The following is a 20,230-nucleotide window of genomic DNA, read 5'->3' as shown; positions in this document are numbered from 1 at the left end:
GTGAGGGTTTCAGACTTCAGGCCTTTGTGCCCTGGACCTGGCTCAAGAAACCAGTGCTCATCTGAGTGACAGGAACACAAGGTCAGGAGTTCAGTGTCTCCTGCTCCAGGGCCTCAGGCCACCTGACCAGCGGGAGATGACTCCAAACAATGATTGTTGCTTCATCTAAGATATTGTGGAGATTTCATCTGACATCCATTCTCTCCCTCTCTCTCCCTCCCTCCCTCCCTCCCTCTCTCTCTCTCTCTTTGAGGCAGCATCTCTCTGTGTAGACAAGGCTGGCCTTGAACTCAGAGATCCGCCTGCCTCTGCCTCTGCCTCCGAGTCCTGGAATGAATGGCATGTGCTGCCATGCCTGCCTGCTCTTTGTCTTATTTCAGGGCGACACACAGCTGTATATTAGCTCTATAAGTTTTAGAAAACATGAAGAAAACTTTTATCTCGGCACTTAGGGAGAACCAGTCTTAACAAGCTGGCTTACGACATCTTGCATGCTTTCTCTGCACATACACCATGAGTGTGTTTTTCATCATTTTGATGGAGGTGTGTGTGTGTGTTTGGGGAGGGGAGAGAGATTAGTTGATTTAGGACTTGTGGTACCAGGACTGAGATCAGAATCCCAAGCACGCTGGCCAAGCATCCTACTACTTAGCTACATCATGTTGGTCTTCAAGTGTCGTGGTTGGCCTTGTGGGTTTTTTTATTTTTTTAAATATAGTATGATTTTTTTTAACTTTATTTAACTTTATTTCATGTGCATTGGTATAACAATGTCAAATTCTCTTGAAATGGAGTTACAGACAGCTGCGAGCTGCCATGTGGGTGCCGGGAATTGAACCTGGGTCCTCTGGAGGAGCAGTCAGTGCTCTTAACCAATGAGCCATCTCACCAGCCCCATGGCCTTGTGTTTTTAACTGTTTAAATGATTGATTTTTTTTGTAGCATAATTCTGTGGTGTCATTTCCAGCTAACACTGTTGTATCATGTGAATATACTTTAGACAGTTTAGTCGATCTGTTCTTGGATGTTTAGGTAGTTTCTGGTTCTTCACTGAAGACATATCTGTAGATGAGTTTTGCATATTTCCCAGACAAATTCCTAGAAAGTCTCTGTGATTCCATGAAGGCTAAAATAACCTGCTAAATCTCATCTCAGCTTCCTGTTTGCCCCCATGCAGCCCTTGGGTATGGCAGGGTGGGAGTGAGAAGGTCACAGTGTCACAGCACCCTGATAGAGTGTCTCCCAGGCTCAACCCTCACTTTAAGAACAATGGGCCGGGCGATGGTGGCGCACGCCTTTAATCCCAGCACTCGGGAGGCAGAGGCAGGCGGATCTCTGTGAGTTCGAGACCAGCCTGGTCTACAGAGCCAGTTCCAGGACAGGCTCCAAAGCCACAGAGAAACCCTGTCTCGAAAAACCAAAAAAAAAAAAAAAAAAAAAAAAAACAATGGAACTGAGAGGCAGAAAAGGTATTTGCCCAAGGCCACCCAGCCAAGCACTGACGGGCACATTACTATTGGCTATGGTGGCACACCCCTGCAGGCACAGCACTTGGGAGGCAAAGGTAAGCAGAGTGTGAGTTTATGACCAGCCTGGACCACACAAAAAGAATTTTTTCCCTGTATTATGGAAATCATTATTATGGTTCCTCAATAACAGAAGCTAGAACAATACTACCCAGCTATGCCGCTCCTTGCTATGTAGCTGAAGGAATCAAGGCACACGGCAGAAGTGTGTGCACGGTCCTTCTCACTGCCGTGTGCTCACAACAGCCAGGGCAGGCTGCATGCTCACAGCAGCCAGGGCAGGCTGCATGCTCACAGCAACCAGGGCAGGCTGCGTGCTCACAGCAGCCAGGGCAGGCTGCGTGCTCACAGCAGGCAAGGCAGGCAGCCTGCTCACAGCAGCCAGAGCAGGCTGCATGCTCACAGCAACCAGGGCAGGCTTCCATCAGCAGAAGAGAGGACAAAATGTGATACGTACCGTGGAGTTCTAGTCGCCATCAAGAAGAATGAAATCGTCACCTTTGTACGCAGATGGATGGAGCTAGAGACAATCGCTCAGTTAGGGAGACTTGGGAAGATAAACACTGCATGTGTTTCTTATATGTGCAACCTAGATTTAAATACACATGTTGTGCGTATATGTGGCATGAGAACCAATGGGGGATAGTATGGGGAATGATTTTTGATTCCTAGAACCCACATAGTGTGAGAAGAAAACTAATGCCCAGAAGTTGTTCTCTCTCTCTCTCTCTCTCTCTCTCTCTCTCTCTCTCTCTCACACACACACACACACACACAGAGAGAGAGAGAGAGAGCAATAAGTAAGTAGATAAATAACGATTTCAAAAACAATAAATTCATATGTTACCAGTGACCATATGACAGTAAAATAAAAACAGTTCATTAAAATTAGATACATGAGAAAGTAAAGAAAATTAAACAGTCTCAAGTGTAGCTAGCAAAATAATTTTAAGGGCTGGAGAGATGGCTCAGCGGTTAAGAGCACTGCTTATTCTTCCAGAGGCCCTGAGTTCAATTCCCAGCAACCACATGGTGGCTCACAACCATCTGTAATGAAATCTGGTGCCCTCTTCTGGCCTGCAGGCACAATACAGACAGAATACTGTAAACAAAATAAATAAATAAATCTTTAAAAAAATAATAATTTTAAGAGAAAGCTTTGTAATAAAATATGCATATTCTTTTGTAGATATGTATGATTGTCAATTAAGTATTGTCAGCATTTACCATGATTTCAGAGTTGCAATGAACACAGTATTTCAGTATCTCTGCACCAGCCATGATGATATGACAATGTGAATGATTTTTTTTTTTTGTTAACAAAGTCACAGGGATTGTTGATGTCATTGATTAATATCAGGGAGAAGTTAGGGGAGATGAGAACGTAATTGGTTTCCATATATGTCCACAGCGACCCTGGCTTCTGTTGGGACTCTGGGTCCAAAACTGTTCCTAGTGAGTTCTGGAGGAGCGAGGCCTTCAGCAGGTGCCCAAGGGGGTTTGGCTCTGGACAGTAGATGAGAGTCATGCAATATAACCTGGAGAAGTGTTCAGACAAGCTGGCAGAATCCCATGGCTTGTCAGTGACATAGACAGTGAAAGTCAGCACAGCCAAGGTGCTCAGATCCATGTGCCTCCTGCCTCCCAGGTGCTGTCACTGAAAGAAAGAGGCCAGATGCTGACAACAGAGAGACAGATTCCTTGCCGCAGGGAAGCCGATGTCACACAGCTGTGGGTAGTTTTCTAGCCACCCCGTAGTCTCCTAGGTAGATTGAGGTGCACGGGAGGTGATGAGTGTTCCACAGTGCCTTTGAGTGGCAGGAAGCCAATGGGAACAGCTTGGCTGATGTGCCCATGTGTTCAGGGAGGCTCGCAGGGTATTCTGGAAGAATCACAATGCGTCCTGGGAGACTTGCGGGGTGTCCTGGAGGCTCGAGGGTGTCCTGGAGGCTCGGGGGTGTTCTGGAGGACTCATGGGGTGTTCCAGGAGACTCAGAGTCCCTGCTCCTCCAGCCTCATTCTCCAGGGTCGTTGGAGACATACAAGTATTCCAGGGCCACTATAGCAGAGGTGAACACTCTGGAAGTACTCTGTGACCCTGTAAGAGGCTCTTAGGGACAAGGAGAGGAATACTCAGGAAGGGCTTCCCAAGAATTGCTGGATGACACTGTAGTCTCCTCTTTCTACCTGAAAAAAAAGTAATATGTGCTTCATTTGGGGAACTGGGGGCACAGAGAATAAACCAGACATTACTAATAATGTCTCCATCCCAAGGCGGTGTTTTGATGAACAAAACTCTGGTCATAACTATGTCTAGACTTACTTTTTGTCATATACATCATGTAAAATGACTTCTATAATAGGTTTTCCACCTTAAGAATGACCAAAAAAAAAAAAAGTCTGGAGACTTGACTTAGTGGTTAAGAGCACTTCCTTCTCTTTCAAAGGACCAGAGTTAGGTTCCCGGTACCCAAACTGAGTGACTCACACTTGCCTGTAATTCCAGCTCCAAGGGACCCAACATCCTCTTCTGGTCTCCAAATTCACATACATATAAATAAATATTTAGAAGAGAAAAAGTGTTTTAAACAACTACATCAAAGGTTGAGGGTGCAGCTCCGTGGGAGGACACTTACCCTCCAGCCTGATGTCCCCAGCTCCAGACCCAATGCTGGGGAACAGAGGACAGGAGTTACATCGAGTGCATTATACCATGGACTTAGGCTAACTTACAAAATGCCTTCTTGAGCCAACAGGTAAACTCCCCAGCCACGAATCCCCAGGAACACCTGAAGCCGGTTCCCCAGCAGGACCAGCCACAGCTTCTCCTCAAGAAAAGGTCAGGACAGAAGCACAAGCCAAGTCAGGGTACCCAGGAAAGGCTCCCATGGTCTGGGAGAATGAACTGCCTTTGCTGGCTTGTGGCTGTAAGCTCACTTGGGTGCACACCCCTTCAAACCTGCACTCTGACAGCCAAGCCAGTGCACCCACCACCATGGTAGCAGGAGAAAATCGGTCCAACCATGTGAGCCTTGGTTCTGCCGCCCACCTGAGGAGGAGGGGGAGGGGAGAGAGGAGGAGGAGGAGGAGGAGGAGGAGGAGGAGGAGGAGGAGGAGGAGAAAGGGGTTGCCATGAGCAGGAGGGGCATGGCCTGGGAGGAGTGCTTGGCAAGGGGTAGCCAGCCATCAGTCCACCAGGACCCAGGAGTATTGACATCTGTTGTCCTAGAGAAGATTCAGGAGATGCTTGGGCACGAGTGGACAGCCTCCCACACGGCCGCATAAGTGACAAATGCCTACAACACCAGCTGCACCCACTCTCATGTCCTCATTATCTGTGGTGCAGAATCCAGCGGGACTGCTTATCTCTGCAGGTCACGCTTAGTCTCTCATTAACCATGCAACAAGGTGGCAGAATTTCTGATCGGCACCTCCTGTGCCCACCTCAGACTCAGCCTGGCCAGGTCAGAGGGCAGGACAGTGTGAGTGGGGCGTCCATGTCTGCCATCCAGGGGCCATCAAGTCTTTGGGTTGAAGGACACCAAGATCCCATGTCAGAGATCTGAAATGAAGCTTTTTTTAAAAAAGATACCAGGAAGCAGGAGAGATGTCCCAGAGGTTAAGAGAACTTGCAGCTCTTAAAGAGGACACGGGTTTGGTCCCCACTACTCACACGGCAGCTCACAACAATCTGTAACTCTAGTCAAGGGAATCTAATGCCTTCTTTTGATCTCCAAGGACAACACACATGCATGCAATGAATGTTCATACATTCAGGCAAAACACTCATACAAAAAGTAAAAAATAAAATAATAAATAAAAGTAAGATGTCAGAGGCAGGCAATATGGCTCAGTGGGTAAAGGCTCTGCCACAGCACCTTATGACAACTTGATTTAGATCCAAGGACCCACATAGTAGAGAGAGAGGATCTCCTCCTGCAGATCAGCTCAGCCCTTCACATGCATGCTGTGGTATACACACACATGCACACACGCACACACACACACACACTCACCTCCTGCAGATCACCTCAGCCCTTCACATACATGCTGTGGTATTCACACACATGCACACATGCACATACACACACACTCACCTCCTGCAGATCACCTCAGCCCTTCACATACATGCTGTGGTATAAACACATACACACACACACATGGGCACACACATTTTTTTTAAAGTGTCAGACAGTGCCAGTAGAAGCCTGAGAGAACTGTCACACAAATACCAGCCGAGGGACATTCTACAAAATACCTGACCAGCACAGCTCCAAAGTGACAAGGTCATAAAACACAGAGTCTGTGAGTCTTGAAGCCTAGCGGAGAGAACCAAGATGTGACAGCTCCAGATGACCTGGTGGCCTGTGGGGGGGGGGGGGGTTGCAGCTGGAAGAGGCAGAACCTCAGAACCGGGCCTGGAGGATATGCCCTTGAGTTAAGGGAGAGCCAGAGGGGGAAGTGCAGCCCTGGACCGGCCGCTGTGGAAGTGGACAGGAGGGACTGGGAACTGTCTATATGTCTACACTAGGCTTCCGAAGATATCTAAAACTCCATACTCTTGGTGCTGGAGAGACAGCTCAGCCGTTAAGAGCACTCGCTGCTCTTGCAGCCAATGGGGCTTGCTTCCCAGTCCCCACCTAGGCCTTTCAAAACCCAACTTGTAACTCAGGCTCCAGGGGATCTCACACTTCTGGCTTCTGTGGGCACACATAGACACATGACTATACATAATCAAAAATAAAGACTTTTAACTTAAAAAGATCTTATCTAGAAAACAGAAAAGGCCTTACGTAAGGCCCACTTCTGGTTGACATTCCACCACACCTCCTGGACACATGCCTGGCCTGGGTGGCAGCGTTTCCCCTGGCATTCTGTTTCCAGAAACAGTGCCCCCCACACACACATACACACATACACACATACACACATACACACACACACACACAGAGCAGCAACTGCGGGGTGTCTTTTGTTTGGATGTCTGAATGAAAGAATAAAACCAGTAAATTGCACTTTATTAAGATTTTTTGAAGATACTTTTGGCCTTGAGAGATGTCTCCCGCATTTAAACGCACTTCCTGCTCGGTCCTGGGACGAGAGCTTGGATGTCAGCAGCCACTTTGGGTTGCTCACAAATGCCTGTAATTCCAGTTCCAAGGCATCCAATGCCATCTCCTGACTTCCATGGGCATTCTTGAACATACATGTTCATATACACACTCATACAAACACACACACACAAACAATTAGTAAAATAAAAATAAAAGGACTCTGTTAAGAAAAAGAAAAGTGCATAGAGGAATTTTGTAAAGCACACATTTCATAAAAGACTTGTACCCAAAATATAAGCAGGACACTTGATGTGCAACAATAAGAAAATGGATAGTCCAGCCAGCTTTAAGAAACAGAGCAACAACAAACATCAGGGCTCCATAGTGGGGCCGGTCTCACAGATTAGTTAATAGGGCTGGGCCGAGTGCGCACACCTTTAATCCCAGAGGCAGGACAATCTGGATGGTGGTGTCCCAGGGTTAGGGAACAGCTTAGGGACTAAGGAGTCCCTTCCCTCCTGACTTCACACTGTGTCGTCCTCCTGCCTGAGGTGCATGAGGAGATAGACCTGGCAGACGCCCTCTTCAGGAGCCACTGGCTGCCTCTGTCTGCCTGGTGTGCTCAGGTCCTTCTGCCCTGCTCCCTGGGGCCTCCATCCCACTCTGCTGCTCTCTCCTGGCCCAAGGCAGCCTGGCACCTCTGAACTTTCCCTGGCCTCTGAAGAAAGATAAACTGGGAAGCATCGCGTGAAGGGGCCCTTTGAGAGCCAGTGGCTTACTCCCCCAGATTCACTACTGCTTCCAAACTTCCCTTGACATGCTGTGAAGGTGGTACCTGCGGAAGGACCCCCCCCCTCCCCTTCCCTTTCCTGAGCTTGTTCCAGCCACCCTCGAGGCTCCAATCCGAGATGTGGCAGCTGGTCTCCCAAGAAGGATATGCAGAGTCTGCCACCTTGTGGCTGTCTCTGGTCCTGCAGCACCCCATGTCAGACCCAGCACGGAGGAGCTCCGTTCTCCCTCCCTGGGGAATGAGCAGGGTGGTGCGAGAGTAGGATTTAGGAACGACACCTTCTGGTTTCCCGTACTGTTTGTTTATCCTGAGCCTGTGGAGACAGCCCCATGGGAAGGGGTGGGAGAGCAAAAGGTAGGCAACTAGCCAAACTCATACGCGGGAAAGCAAGCCGCGGGCCTAAGCAAGAGGTTGGCTAGATGACAGCACACTTAGTACACCATCCCACCTGTCCATCTTGCTGACCCGCCTCCCAGTCTGAAAGCCCCCAGCTGTAAAATGAAGGTTCTGATCACGTGACTTCTTAAGTCCCTTTTGCCTCTGGCATGGCTTTTTGCGGGACGGTCCCAAAGTGTGGAAGAGGCTCCAAAGTCCATATAGCAGATTGTATTGCAGTGAAGCCTAGAGAGACAGGAGACATAAAGATAGCTTTCCTGCCGTCCCTTCTCCACAAGAGGAATGTGGGGTGCTGCAGCCAAGAGCAGGGCAAGGAGCACACATCACGCGGTAATGCTAAATGGGCCTAACACACCTGGTGAGCTGCCAGTTGTCATCATCCCTTGATGAGCATGCAGTGGTCATCAGAGACCGTCCAGGGACAGCAGTGTGGTCAGGGAAAGACAGCAGACGCCGGTCTGTGAAACAAGGAGGCTGGGAGTAAAGGCAGAAGCCTCAGAGACATGTGGGCTTCAAGCTCTGCTATTTACCCCCCAATCTCTAGCACATCTGCAAAATATGGGTGATGGCATCCTTCTGACACTGAAGGGCTTATGTTTGAATTTTCCATGCTGTGACAAAATGTTCAAGGCAAGCAACTTGATGGAAGAAAGGTTTATTTTGACCCAGGTTTTCAGAGGTTTCGGTCTAAGGTCAGCTTTGGACCGAGGTGAGGCAGCAGATCCCAGGGGAGATAATACTGTGCAGAGCTTGTGGGGTCATTGGGAAGCTGAAACAGAGGACAGGCCTGGAAGCCGAAGCCACCTCCCACCAGTGACCTACTTCCTCCAGCCGGCCCTACCTTCCGATGTCCTATGTATTAACAATGTCGTCAGATCATAGATCAGTCAGATTATTGGTCCGTAGATGTGGACAGGGACTTCAGGATCCAGTCTCTTTCCCAAGGCTGGCAGCTAAGCCATGAGCACCTCTGGTAGGGACATTTCCTGGCCAGATCACAGCAGGGGCCAACAACAGATAAAGGACCTCACCCCAGAATCAGAAGTGGCCTGCCAGCAGAGAGGCAAGGACTCCAGCACAGTTCGCAACTAAGGCCTTTCTTCCCCCCAGCTAGAAGCCTGCTGCTGTCTAGGCGGACTCTCACCAGAAATGGGGAGGACATGTCCTAGGTCCCTTGAGCAGCCCTAGTGGCTCTGGAATCACCTATCAGGTTACAGTTTCACCCAAGGGGTCTCTGGAGCCACCCTGTAGTCTCATGTCTCAGAAGGGAATGGGAGGGAGGGGTGAGTGCCTCCCCAGCAATCTTTTGAGATGACTTGAGAGCCACCAGAAGTCTATATGGCTTCTGCTGAGACGGTAGGTGCTGAGCTGGCACCTACACTCAACGTGGCTCTTCTTGGAGAAGCGCATCCCTCTTGGGTGCCCACTTATTCTCCGGCTACATTTCCTTTAGTAGATCTATTACACTCCAGCTCTGCCTTATACATTGCCCCGTCCTGAAATTCTTTTCCGAATCGATGCCCTCAAAGGTCTAATGGAGCGCACAACCTGCTGAGGGTGACAGTGTGGAGCTGTGTCTCAGGTCCTTCACTGCTGGCAGAGGACGTCCTGCTTGTAGACACTGTCCGCAAACAACAGCTGTGATTATGGCAGTCGCTGTTGCTGCCCATCTTCCGTCAGCCGGATGTTTGTTCCAACAATGGAAATCACCGTGTAGCCTTCCAAGATGGCGGGGCAGGGGGGGATGGGGCAGAATAACAATGGAAATCACCATGTAGCCTTCCAAGATGGCAGGGGGGTGGGAGGGCAGAGTAACAAAGGAAATTACTGTGTAGCCTTCCAAGATAGAAGGGGGTGGGGGTGAGCAGATTAACAATAAATACCACCATGTAGCCTTCCAAGATTGGGGGAGACAGCGGGGAGCAGATTGCCAGTTCAATCTTCTTCGGTTGCTGTTACAAAATGCCAGAGTCTGAGTGGCTCATTGGTTGGCAGGTTGGTTGGTGGTTGGTTTTCCTAGTATTGAGGCACACCCAGGATCTTGTGTATGCCAGGTGAGCCTTCAGCCACTGTGCTGAGTTCCACACTGTTTTGTCTTTCTGTTTGTCACAGTTCTCAAGGTCCGGAAGCTAGAGATGGAGTTAGCAGTCTGGATATCTGGTAAGGATCCTGCCCTCCCCATGCCCAGTAGCAGGCTCAGGAAGTACTTGAGTTTCTTTTGTAAAATCGCTAATCCCCATCTTGAGGACTTTGCCTCATGATGTCATCGCCTCCCAAGCACTCTGTCTCCATCACTTTAGGGACTGGATTCAGCCTATGGTTTCTGTAGCACAGAGATGTACAGCTTGCTGCGGGCTTCCTCCATGCAGTGTCCAGACAGCGTGCTCTAGTCTGTCTTCCTCTAGCAAGGGCACCAGGCCCATTCTGAGGGCTCCACCTACAAGATGTCATCTGTCTGGTCACCTCCCCAAGGCCCACCTCCAAATGTCATCACTCTGGGAACTAGGGCTTTAGCCTGGGAATCTACAGAGGACATGCAGACTCTCCTACTCACTTCCTCCTGACTTCTGGCTTCTGTTGGTTTATTTTAGCTATGACCGGGATGCCAGAAGAATCCTACCCTCCCCATGCCCCAGTCAGCACAGCCAAGAGCCCAGTAGCTCCAGGACCCAGCTGCAAGACAGGTGTTCCCTCCTCCCCAATACTGTGGCAGCTGCTACAGTGGCCAGCATGAGCCCTAAAGTCTGCATCCCCAACAACCCGAGGTGGCCCTGAGGACCCAATTGCTGTAGACAGAAGCTGGGACTGACTCCCCCAAATCTTGTCTTGTGTGCTGACTCTCTAAACTGGAGGGGTTTCCCCCAAAGCTCTGAGGCCCTCCATCTTCTGACGTGTGTATAAGATGCTCTAGGGGTGGTGGCACCCTTTAGTCCCAGCGCTTGGGGGACAGAAGCAGATGATCTCTGTGAGTTTAAGGTCAGTCTATGTAGTAGGAATTTGTTTACAATTAATTAATTTATTAATTAACTATTAAATAAGTCCGTTTGGGCGGTTCTGCTAGAGCTGACTAGCCTCCCTAGGAGGTTGTGGTCCTGCCTAGGGTAACATATTGCCTTCACCCTTCCTATTTTCTCATCCCAGACTTACTCAAACTAGCTTCTCCTTTGACACCCAACATAGATTTGGCATCCTGATGATGTATCCCTGTCATCATCCCAGGTACTGATGACAAGGTGTAGCTATTTGCCCCAGAGGCAGAGACTGCTATTCTTTCAGATCACAACCATATTTAGCTGAAGTGCCACTGTTAATAAACCACATTTCCCAGCATCCTTTGCACCCACGAGGCCAATGAAATTTGTAAACAGAAGAGTTGTGTGAAATTTCCAGAAATTCTCTTGATAAAGGGAAGGATACTGGCTCCTCCCCTCCTTCTGCTCCAGTCTTATTCCTAGCACTATTGGGCTGCCTGAGGATGGGTCTGGGCAGCAGCAGGGGGAAGCAGCAGCTGGAGCCAAGGCCTCAAGACTGGAAGGGATTGGTTTATTGAAGTTGCAGAAAGCAAGCTGGGAAGAGAACCAGAGTCAGAGCACTTGTGCAGGGCCTGAATTCTGTTCTGGAGATAGGAAGGGGTTTCGTAGCACCGTGAAAGAACTGATGTGGCCTTCACACAGAGGAAGTGGAAAGCCGGGAGGTCAGATGGGAACCAATGACCAAAGCAGAAAAGAAGGCCAGCTCAGCGGAGAAAGGCGCATGCTACACAAGTATGGTGGCCTGAACTCGTCCCAGAGCCCACAGTAGGAGAGAACATTTGCCACAAGTTATGCTCTGATGACGTGTGTGTGCGTGACACACACGCGTGCACGCATGTGCACACACACACACATACACAAAGAAAAGGAGACACACACCCACACACAGAGACAGACAGATAGACAGAAACTCACATAGAGACAGACAGACAGACAGACAGACAGATACACACAGAGACAGACACACACACATAGACATACACACAGACACATAAAGACAGACATACACACACACACACACACACTGAGACACACAGACATACACATAGAGACCGACAGACACACACATACACAGACAGACAGACACACACACACGTTTAGTCTTTAAAAAGCAAAATTAAGTAAGATAGAAAATCACTTTGGAAAAGCAACATCCAAGAATACTGTGCAGTGACTTTTAAAATTGTGACTTGTGTTTGTCCTTAGTATCTCCGAAAGGCCGATGTCATCCATCCCTCTCACTGGAGACAGCCAGACAGATTCTGACATCCTGGCATTCATCAAGGCCAGGCAGAACGTTCTACAGAAGAAATGTAAGAACATCCCCTGGAAACCCGCCAAGGCCCGGCTATCCCTACTCTTCTGTCCCACACTGGGAGTGAGCAGGAAGCTGCAAAGGAAGGAGGCGGCCACAGCAGTAGTCTGGGTCACCTCTTGTGAGCTGAGCTCTGCTTCTCCAAGTCCCGGGGGCAGATGTGTGGGCCAGTGGCTTGGGGGTTCCTGCTGCTCCTGGGCAGGCTCTGTCTCCCTATTCCAGACCTTGGTTTTTCTCTGTCCCCTGAAGACATCTCTCTCTCCCTGTCCAGCCTTCTCTAAACAGGAAGGAGCTGAGGGTGGTTTGGTATTCATTGAAACCCTGGCTAGAGTCTTCACTCTCCTTGAAGCATAGTTCTTGCCAAGCAGTTGTGAATGTAAACACCACTTGAAGGCCAGGACTGGGGACACTATGTCAGCCATGAAGGAAATACCTGTCCCACAGCAGGAAGAGCAGAAGCCCCTCCTGACTTTCCTCACTGGCCTGCTCACGTGGCAGCTCGCCATGCTGTGGACAAGCCTTTGCCAGTCCCAGACAGCCACAGGAACAAGGCCAGACCCCACCCTGCACTTGCATTTCACCCTTGCTGAATCCCCAACAGGGATTCAGAGCTCAGGCTTCTGCAGTGACCCGACGACCTCCCAATAGACCCCACCTCCTAAAGGTCTCACCTGCTAGCCTCACCACATGGAGAACCAAGCCTTGTCACAAACCCAAACCACAGACAACTTAAATGGAGGAAGTCTTGGGTCATGTGGCCGACCCTTGCTTGGGTGGATGCCGTGCTCAGTCTCTCCACCACCTGTCTGCTGCTTGCACGCGGACGGGCACCGGAGCTGAAGGAAACTGTCATCCTCACATCAAACAACCAGACTGTCACTGGAGGCCCACTGTGTGAGCTCCAGGACAGCAGCATGGACCCACCACATGGTACAGGTGCCTAAGTGTCATCTCATGCTGGACCAGGCATGTGTGGGGAAAGCCAGCAAAGCAGAGATACAGGCAGCTCCCCTGGGAGGGCAGCTGTGCAGAGGAGGGAGCTGGGATGAACTGAAGAAAAGCAGGAGGCCAGGAGGCTGTGTCGCTCTGTGGAGACTGAAGATGAGGTTGTCTGTGGACAGACATGCTGCTAAGATGAAGTGCACTTGATGGCAGGGGCGTGTCCTTCGCTTTTTGTTGCTATGACCTGAACAAACACCTCTAAGGAAAAGAGTTCTCTTTGGGCTCATGGTGTCAAAACCGCCAGGTTACAGTGGTAGGAAGGACTCACAGGATGGAGGCAGGAAGGCTTTCTTGGTTTCCCCATTTATCCTGTCTGGACCCTCAGCCAACTGTGACTCTTCCCTGCTTGTTAATCCTCTTGGCAAATGCCACACCCAGAAATGATTTTTCTGACATCTTAGGCACTTTCAATCCAATCAAGTTGACCACCAAAGTTAACCTCCATGGGGGCACTAGAAACCTCCCTGAGGAAGGGAGAGGGGGTGATGTGCGGTGGGCATGAGGGGAGGAAGGGCCCTGGGCAGGGTGGTCCTCCCCATAACACCCTACAGGAGTCAAGCAGCACCCCCCAGAGCCCACAAGGAAGCAGCACTTCCCCTCCCCCCAGAACCCACAAGGAAGCAGCACTCCCCCAGAGCCCACAAGGAAGCAGCACCCCTCCCCCAGAGCCCACAAGGAAGCAGCACCCCTCCCCCAGAGCCCACAAGGAAGCAGCACTTCCCCTCCCCCCAGAGCCCACAAGGAAGCAGCACCCCTCCCCCAGAGCCCACAAGGAAGCAGCACCCCTCCCCCAGAGCCCACAAGGAAGCAGCACCCCTCCCCCAGAGCCCACAAGGAAGCAGCACCCCTCCCCCAGAGCCCACAAGGAAGCAGCACCCCTCCCCCAGAGCCCACAAGGAAGCAGCACCCCTCCCCCAGAGCCCACAAGGAAGCAGCACCCCTCCCCCAGAGCCCACAAGGAAGCAGCACCCCTCCCCCAGAGCCCACAAGGAAGCAGTATTTTTAAGTTGTGCTGCAACCACCTTTGTGAAAAGAGAAATGTCACCCAACTCTAGTGGGAAAAGAGATGGGAGCCCAAGGTTGATGTCAGCGTGGAGTTTCCTGCTGGCACTGTCCTTGACAGTTTAGAGAGCCACAAGGCAGGGCACTTCACTTTTTCTTTTGTTTTGTTTTTCGAGACAGGGTTTCTCTCTGTAGCCCTGGTCCTCACTTTGTAGACCATGCTGGCCCTGAACTCAGAGACTTGCCTGCTCTGTCCCCTAGTGTTGGGGTGAAGGTGTGTGCCACCACCGCCTGGCATGAGTACTTTACTTAAGACAAGTATCAGGACTGGGGAGAGATCCCCATAGGTAATGTTTGCTGCACAGACACAAGGACCCAAGTTTCATCCCCAGAACCAATATAAACAGCTGGGCATGGACACACACATTCATAACCCAGTGCTGGGGAAGCAGGGACAGACAGGCCCCTCCGTGGTTCTCTGGCCAGCCTAGGTGGGAAACCCTGTCTCAAAAACAAGGTGGGACCAGTGAGGTGGTTCAGAAGGTAAAGGTGCTTATTGCCAAGCCTGATGGCTTTGATCCCCAGTATCCATGGGGAACAGCGGCAACCAGCCCCCCCACCCCGCAAGTTGTCCTCTGAGCGCCATATGCAGGCCACAACACACATTCTGAGTTCATTAATTAACCAAAAATTAGATGGATGCCAGCCCAGTAACAATACCAAAGATTAAACTCTGGCCTCCACATGCACACATGTACACCAGCACACAGCTCATATATGCACATGCACGTAGACATACACGTGCACACATGAACACACCTACACAGACGCTAGTCAGAACTGACAAAGTTTTTCATTTATAGTAGTACATTTTTTTGTTCCTGACACACTAGAAGACACACACAGAGGGAGGCACGATCTGGACCCTTGTTCTGACAAGTGAGGGACCCGAGGCTCGCTGCACTTGAAGATGCTGCCCAAGGTTAGACAGCTAAAGCCAAAGCCAAGGAAGCCCGTGTTCTGCTCTCTCCACTGAGCCACACTGTCTCGAAAGCCGCAGCCAGCAAGGGCTGCCCCCTCCGCTGTGCCTCTTGGTCCTGGAGGTCCGGGGGACCAGGATGGGAGTGCTGTTCTCCAAACAGTCAGAAACCTGGGAGTAATTCATCAAATCACACACCGCACACAAGTCCCACGATCCAGTTGCTGTTCCCAAAGGGGAAAAAAAGCCTCCTGGTTTCTTAGTGACCGTGCAGACTCAGGGAAAGTCACGGAGAAGGGGACACGGGGCCATCCCCCCACTCAGGTCAGAGCCAAAGGCCAGCAGACCTAACTAGACAGGGCAGATGGCCCAGGGCCCACTGTGTGGCCTTGTGTATGAAGCCCACTTGGCAGGCTTGCTGTCAGGCAAACTACAGGCAGGTCAGCACCTTCCCAGCCAAAGCAAACACCTGCCCTGCCTGGGGCTCCCTGATCTTCATTTAGGCTGCTACCCTGTCAGGGCTTCTTCCCAGCATTCATTACTAGGAATTTGTGACTTCAGTGGCAACAGGAGCCCAAAGCGGGCAATTTAACATAAGGCATGAATTGGCTTGATTTAGGATCCAGGAAAATGCCAGCAAATGTTTAAATCCCTGCTAGGGGCCCCCACAGACAGGTATATGTGCCCCATAGGGGCATTAGTCATCCGTGGAGTCAAAGCCGCCTTCCGCTGCCAAGCATGGGTTGAGCAGTGGAGGAAATGGGGTTAGCTCCTTTCTGCAGCCCCCTTATAATATTCCTTAATCTTCTAATTTGGAAGTGTTAACATTAATATTCAAATGTCCCTTGGAGCAACCCCATAACCACAAGTCTTCCTTCTCCAAGAGGTGTCAGGGAAAGGCCCTACCAAGGAGCCTTGAACTCCTGCTTGGGAGCCTTCCAGGGGTCAGAGAGAGAGAGCAAGAGAAGGAGGGAAAAAGGGAGGGAAGGAGGGAGGGAGGGAGGGAGGGAGGGAGGGAGGGAGGGAGGGAGGGAGGGAGGGAGAAAACACACTAGCTCTCAGAGGCTTAGGAAGAACAAGGCCTCAAATCAAGCCATCTCTGCCATTGTCATGCTGCGATCTGTGTGTCCTAGACAGCAGCCACCTCACCTGTCAGTGAGTCTCTTCAGAGATAAAGTCTCTCGTATGTACTGAGCGCCAGAGTCGGCAGCAGGGGAGGTGGCCCTGGTAATGAGACCTGGTCCCATTTAGTGATGCGACTATGCTGTCGGTGTCCTTTCCAGGGAGCCATCACCCCTGCTACTCCAGCTCTGCCGCTCAGTGGGGACACAGTGTGCGCAACAGAAATGGTACCGAAAGGCTGTGTGGTGAGCCCTTCGTGAGAGCAGCTCCGCTGGGTGGCGTCCTTCCTCAGCCCTCCCAGGCACGGCTGCCCCAGACCTGAGGCCTGAGGTGGTCCCAGCTCTCACCCCACTTGTCCTCGGACTGGAAAGATGAAACTAGGAAGTTCAGCCCTGTCTGTGTACTAGAATTACCAGGCCACCTGCAGAGATTTCGGTCCCATGGGGGTCTGCGATGTGGCCTGTGGAGTCTAAAAGGCCTTGGAGCTGAGCACACCACTTTTGTAAGCTAGGATGTGTCCTGAGTGAGTTGGGTTGGGACAGGTCTGAATATGTGAGGGTGCCGGGGAGATGGCTCAGCTGGTGAGGGTCCAGACCTGGTGGCCGGGGGTCCATTTCCAGCATCTGCGTGGTAAAAGGGAAAAAAAAAAACATTGGCCACAAATTGTCCATGTCCTCTACACACACGCCACGGCACACAGGCACACGAGCACACACACACTGTGAATAATACAAAAATCAATAAATATTTTTGAAAGATCATGTTAAAGTGGTGGCATCTCTGCTGAATTTTACAGTGTGGCTCACATGCAGTGCTGGCCCTGCAGGACTGTAGGCATGAGCCATCCAGTGGGCTGTTCTCACCATTCTGCCATGGTAGTACCACATAGACGGAACCCACCATCCTTACTCCCAGCCAGGCTCCACAATCCACCTAGAGCTGGCTGCAGCTCCCTCTTCACCATGTTCTTCCCAATCTTACCCTCAACCTCCCTGCCCACTGAAACAGTTTCAGATGCTATGTTCATCACTTCACCCAGAAGATCCAGCAGTTCCCTCTTGCACCTACCTTATTACCCAAACTCCAGGCAGATGAACTAGGACCTCATACCATGCTCACACTTCCATGTGTATGGATGGAAGGATCCAGTCAAACACAGACGTAAGGCTGTGTGCCTAGGGTAAAACCCAAGACTGCATCCTTTTAAAGACTTGTTTTAAACTCTCTCTCTGTGTGTATGTGTATGTATGTGTGTGTGTATGAGAGAGAGAGAGAGAGAGAGAGAGAGAGAGAGAGAGAGAGAGAGAGAGAGAGAGAGGCACCAGTGAAAACCATGTGGTTGGCATGAGTGGGATCTGAAGAATTAAACCTTAGCAAAGAGCAAGGGGAGTATTTTTTTTCTTTTGCACAGTCTGGGAGGCGGGATTCAGAGAATAGGGTTGACCAGTCTCCCCCAGTGCCTGTCAGTCCTGAGAAAAGTCCCCACCCCAAGCTAACCAGCATCCTGTCTTCTTTCAGGTCTGGGAAGCAACTGACTTTCTGATGGATTCCAACCCTGCCCTGCAGACAGAGTGACTGATGCGAAGATAAAGACCCTGCCCCTCATTAGTGACCTCGGATATGACATAAAGCCACCCCAGAGCAGCTGGCAAATTTGAGGCCAGAGGAGGAGAGCTGTCCTTCTTTGAGGATGGTGTCTGGGAGAGCACCAGAGAGGACTTGTAGGGCTGTTGGAAGGGTGGTAGTGCCAAGAAGCTGGGGGCAAGGCTGGGTTGCTGTTCAATCTAGCGATGGTGCAATACACCATCATAATGTACAGGTGGGGGACATTCCAGGCGGTGCAACACAGGAGGATAACAATCCATTATTTATAACTATTTGCCAGGAATGGCATGGCAGGCCAGGCAGGACTTCGGAGCGCCAGATGAGACAGTAAAATGTAGGGGACCTCAAGGGCTAGTGCCCCAGCCCAAGCCCTCCACCATCACCCCCTGGTCCTGTCTCCAGGGAGCTATGAATCCTTACATTCTGAGCACCTCACAGTAAGTACCAGAGAACAGTGGGATGCTCCCCAGAGCTTTACAGGCATCAGTACCTTGAGCCATTACCCCACCAGGCTGTGTGCGACTCTACAAAATTAACACCAAACTCCCTGTCCCCACAAGGAGAACACAGCTGCTCGGTGGCTGTGCCTTGGTGACACTCTCATCATTCCAGAACCTGGCTCTGTGGCATGGACTAAGCGGACATGAAAGAGAGGGAAAATGGCCAGCAGCAGCCCATGTTGTGTTCCCAGCCCAGCTAGAGTCAGGAGGGCAATGGAGGGGCAGAAATCGGTGCTCAGAGATGACGACAGCTGAATCGAAACACCTGCTCCTGCTCCTGCTCCTGCTGTGGCTGTTCTTAAATACAGCAACTCATGATCCTAGGCAGTGGACAAGAAGACACAGCAACATGGACTTGTTTGGGTCGATGCAGGCTTTTTGACTTTTTTGGCATCTTGAAGCTAGGCAGGCCGTCAGCCCTCTTCTTTGTCGCCGCCTGGCTTATGTCATTAGGAGCCAGAAGCAGGAGCAGGCCAGCCCTGCCTTCCCACAGCTGAACTTTAAGATGGAAAGTGCTGTGACCGGAGCCTCCTGTCTGGGTCCCCTCTGTGAGCCTCCTGTCTGGGTCCTCTCTGGGAGCCTCCTCTTGGGTCCTCTCTGTGACCCAGGCACAGAGCCAGTCTCATTAAACTCCTCCATTGATGAGTGAGTGGCAGAGCTGGAACCCAAACTTGCTGCTCAGGCTGGGGTCACCCTACTTCCCTATGGTTTAGTCCCATGGGGTGGGGCCACTCCTTCCCACCCTACGTCATCCAGGTAAAGCCTGGAGTACGAGGTAAGACCAAACAGGGGCTCTTCATGAGTCTGCAGCACGGAAATACAGTCCCACAAATGTACACTCGGGATCCTGGAGGTAACATGGACCCTGCCAGAGCCCCTCATGATTGGCATCAGTGATTCTGGAACACCTTGCTGTGGTCCATCTTCTAGAGCTTGCTAAGGTCTGTTGAGTTTCGCTCTCCTTCTGAGGTGTTATCTCCTGGATTCAAAGGCTTTGTTGAGTGAGATCTGTGGTACAGCCTCACACGGTATGAAACAGTCACCCAGCCTGGAGAGGGAATAAGGAAGAGATGGAATGGACCAGCCAGGGAGCCTCAGGTCTACAGGGCATTGGCAGCCAGCCTTGAGGGATCCTCCTTAAAATCCACCTTAAATCTCAGTGGATGCTGGGGCTTTGGTGTGGACCCACACTGGACTACAGTATACCTTCCCCCAAAGAGTCTCTGCAAGTGGGAGGAGGAGATGAAGGCTTTGAAAGGACCTTCAAAAGTCTGGGCTCAGTGGAGCAGGAACAGCAAGGACTATCTGAGTTCAAATGTGGAGGTTAAATGTTTTCTGGAGAGCCGCCTGGTCAGTGACATTGGTCCAACCCTACAGAGAATTTGGCTGTCTGTCACTCTCTCCGCAGGAGGACAGTTGAGTGGGAAAGTGTGTTCATGTATCTTGCAAGCAGAGATTTCATATTGCTGAGCAAGTAAAGACATTTGCCACCAATCCTGACGGCCTGAGTTTCATCCTCAGGACCCATATGGAAGGAAGAGCATCAGCTCCCATAAGTTGTCCTTTCTTGTCTTTAGCTAAGGCTCTATCGTTCTGTTTTACCAGTAAGATCCTGGGATGAAAACCTGCTAGCTCAGAAAGGCAGAGAAAGCACCCAGCTCTTCCTCTGCCACTACCTTCCCAGAAAGAGAACTTTCTCCTATGTTGCCTCAAATAAAAACTCCTGCAACTGGCTGCCCCTCCTTTCTACTTCCTGTGCGTCTCTCTCTCCATCGTGACTCCCTCTTACTCTCTTTTCTTTTCTTTTTTTTTTTCTGTCAACTTCTAGACCTAAGGTTAATTTTACTTAATCCTGTTTACAATATTCAAGCAGAAAGATCTTGGATTAAAGGTGTGTGCTCGGGCTG

General features: G+C 50.7%; 1 protein-coding gene across 1 annotated transcript in view; it reads left to right on the top strand.

Moving 5' to 3' along the window:
* Positions 1–19,952, top strand: part of Kif6 (kinesin family member 6) — a 312,499-nt gene extending 292,547 nt beyond the window's left edge. The window contains exons 19-22 of the mRNA XM_057751369.1: positions 4,283–4,365; positions 9,879–9,926; positions 12,005–12,111; positions 17,737–19,952. Of these exons, the coding sequence (XP_057607352.1) occupies positions 4,283–4,365; positions 9,879–9,926; positions 12,005–12,111; positions 17,737–17,753 (255 nt within the window). The 3' untranslated portion in view covers positions 17,754–19,952. The remainder of the gene's footprint in view (positions 1–4,282; positions 4,366–9,878; positions 9,927–12,004; positions 12,112–17,736) is intronic.
* The last annotated feature ends 278 nt before the right edge of the window (positions 19,953–20,230 follow it).

Source organism: Chionomys nivalis, chromosome 19, assembly GCF_950005125.1.
Source record: "Chionomys nivalis chromosome 19, mChiNiv1.1, whole genome shotgun sequence".
NCBI lineage: Eukaryota > Metazoa > Chordata > Mammalia > Rodentia > Cricetidae > Chionomys > Chionomys nivalis.
This window is presented reverse-complemented; position numbering and strand designations above follow the sequence as displayed.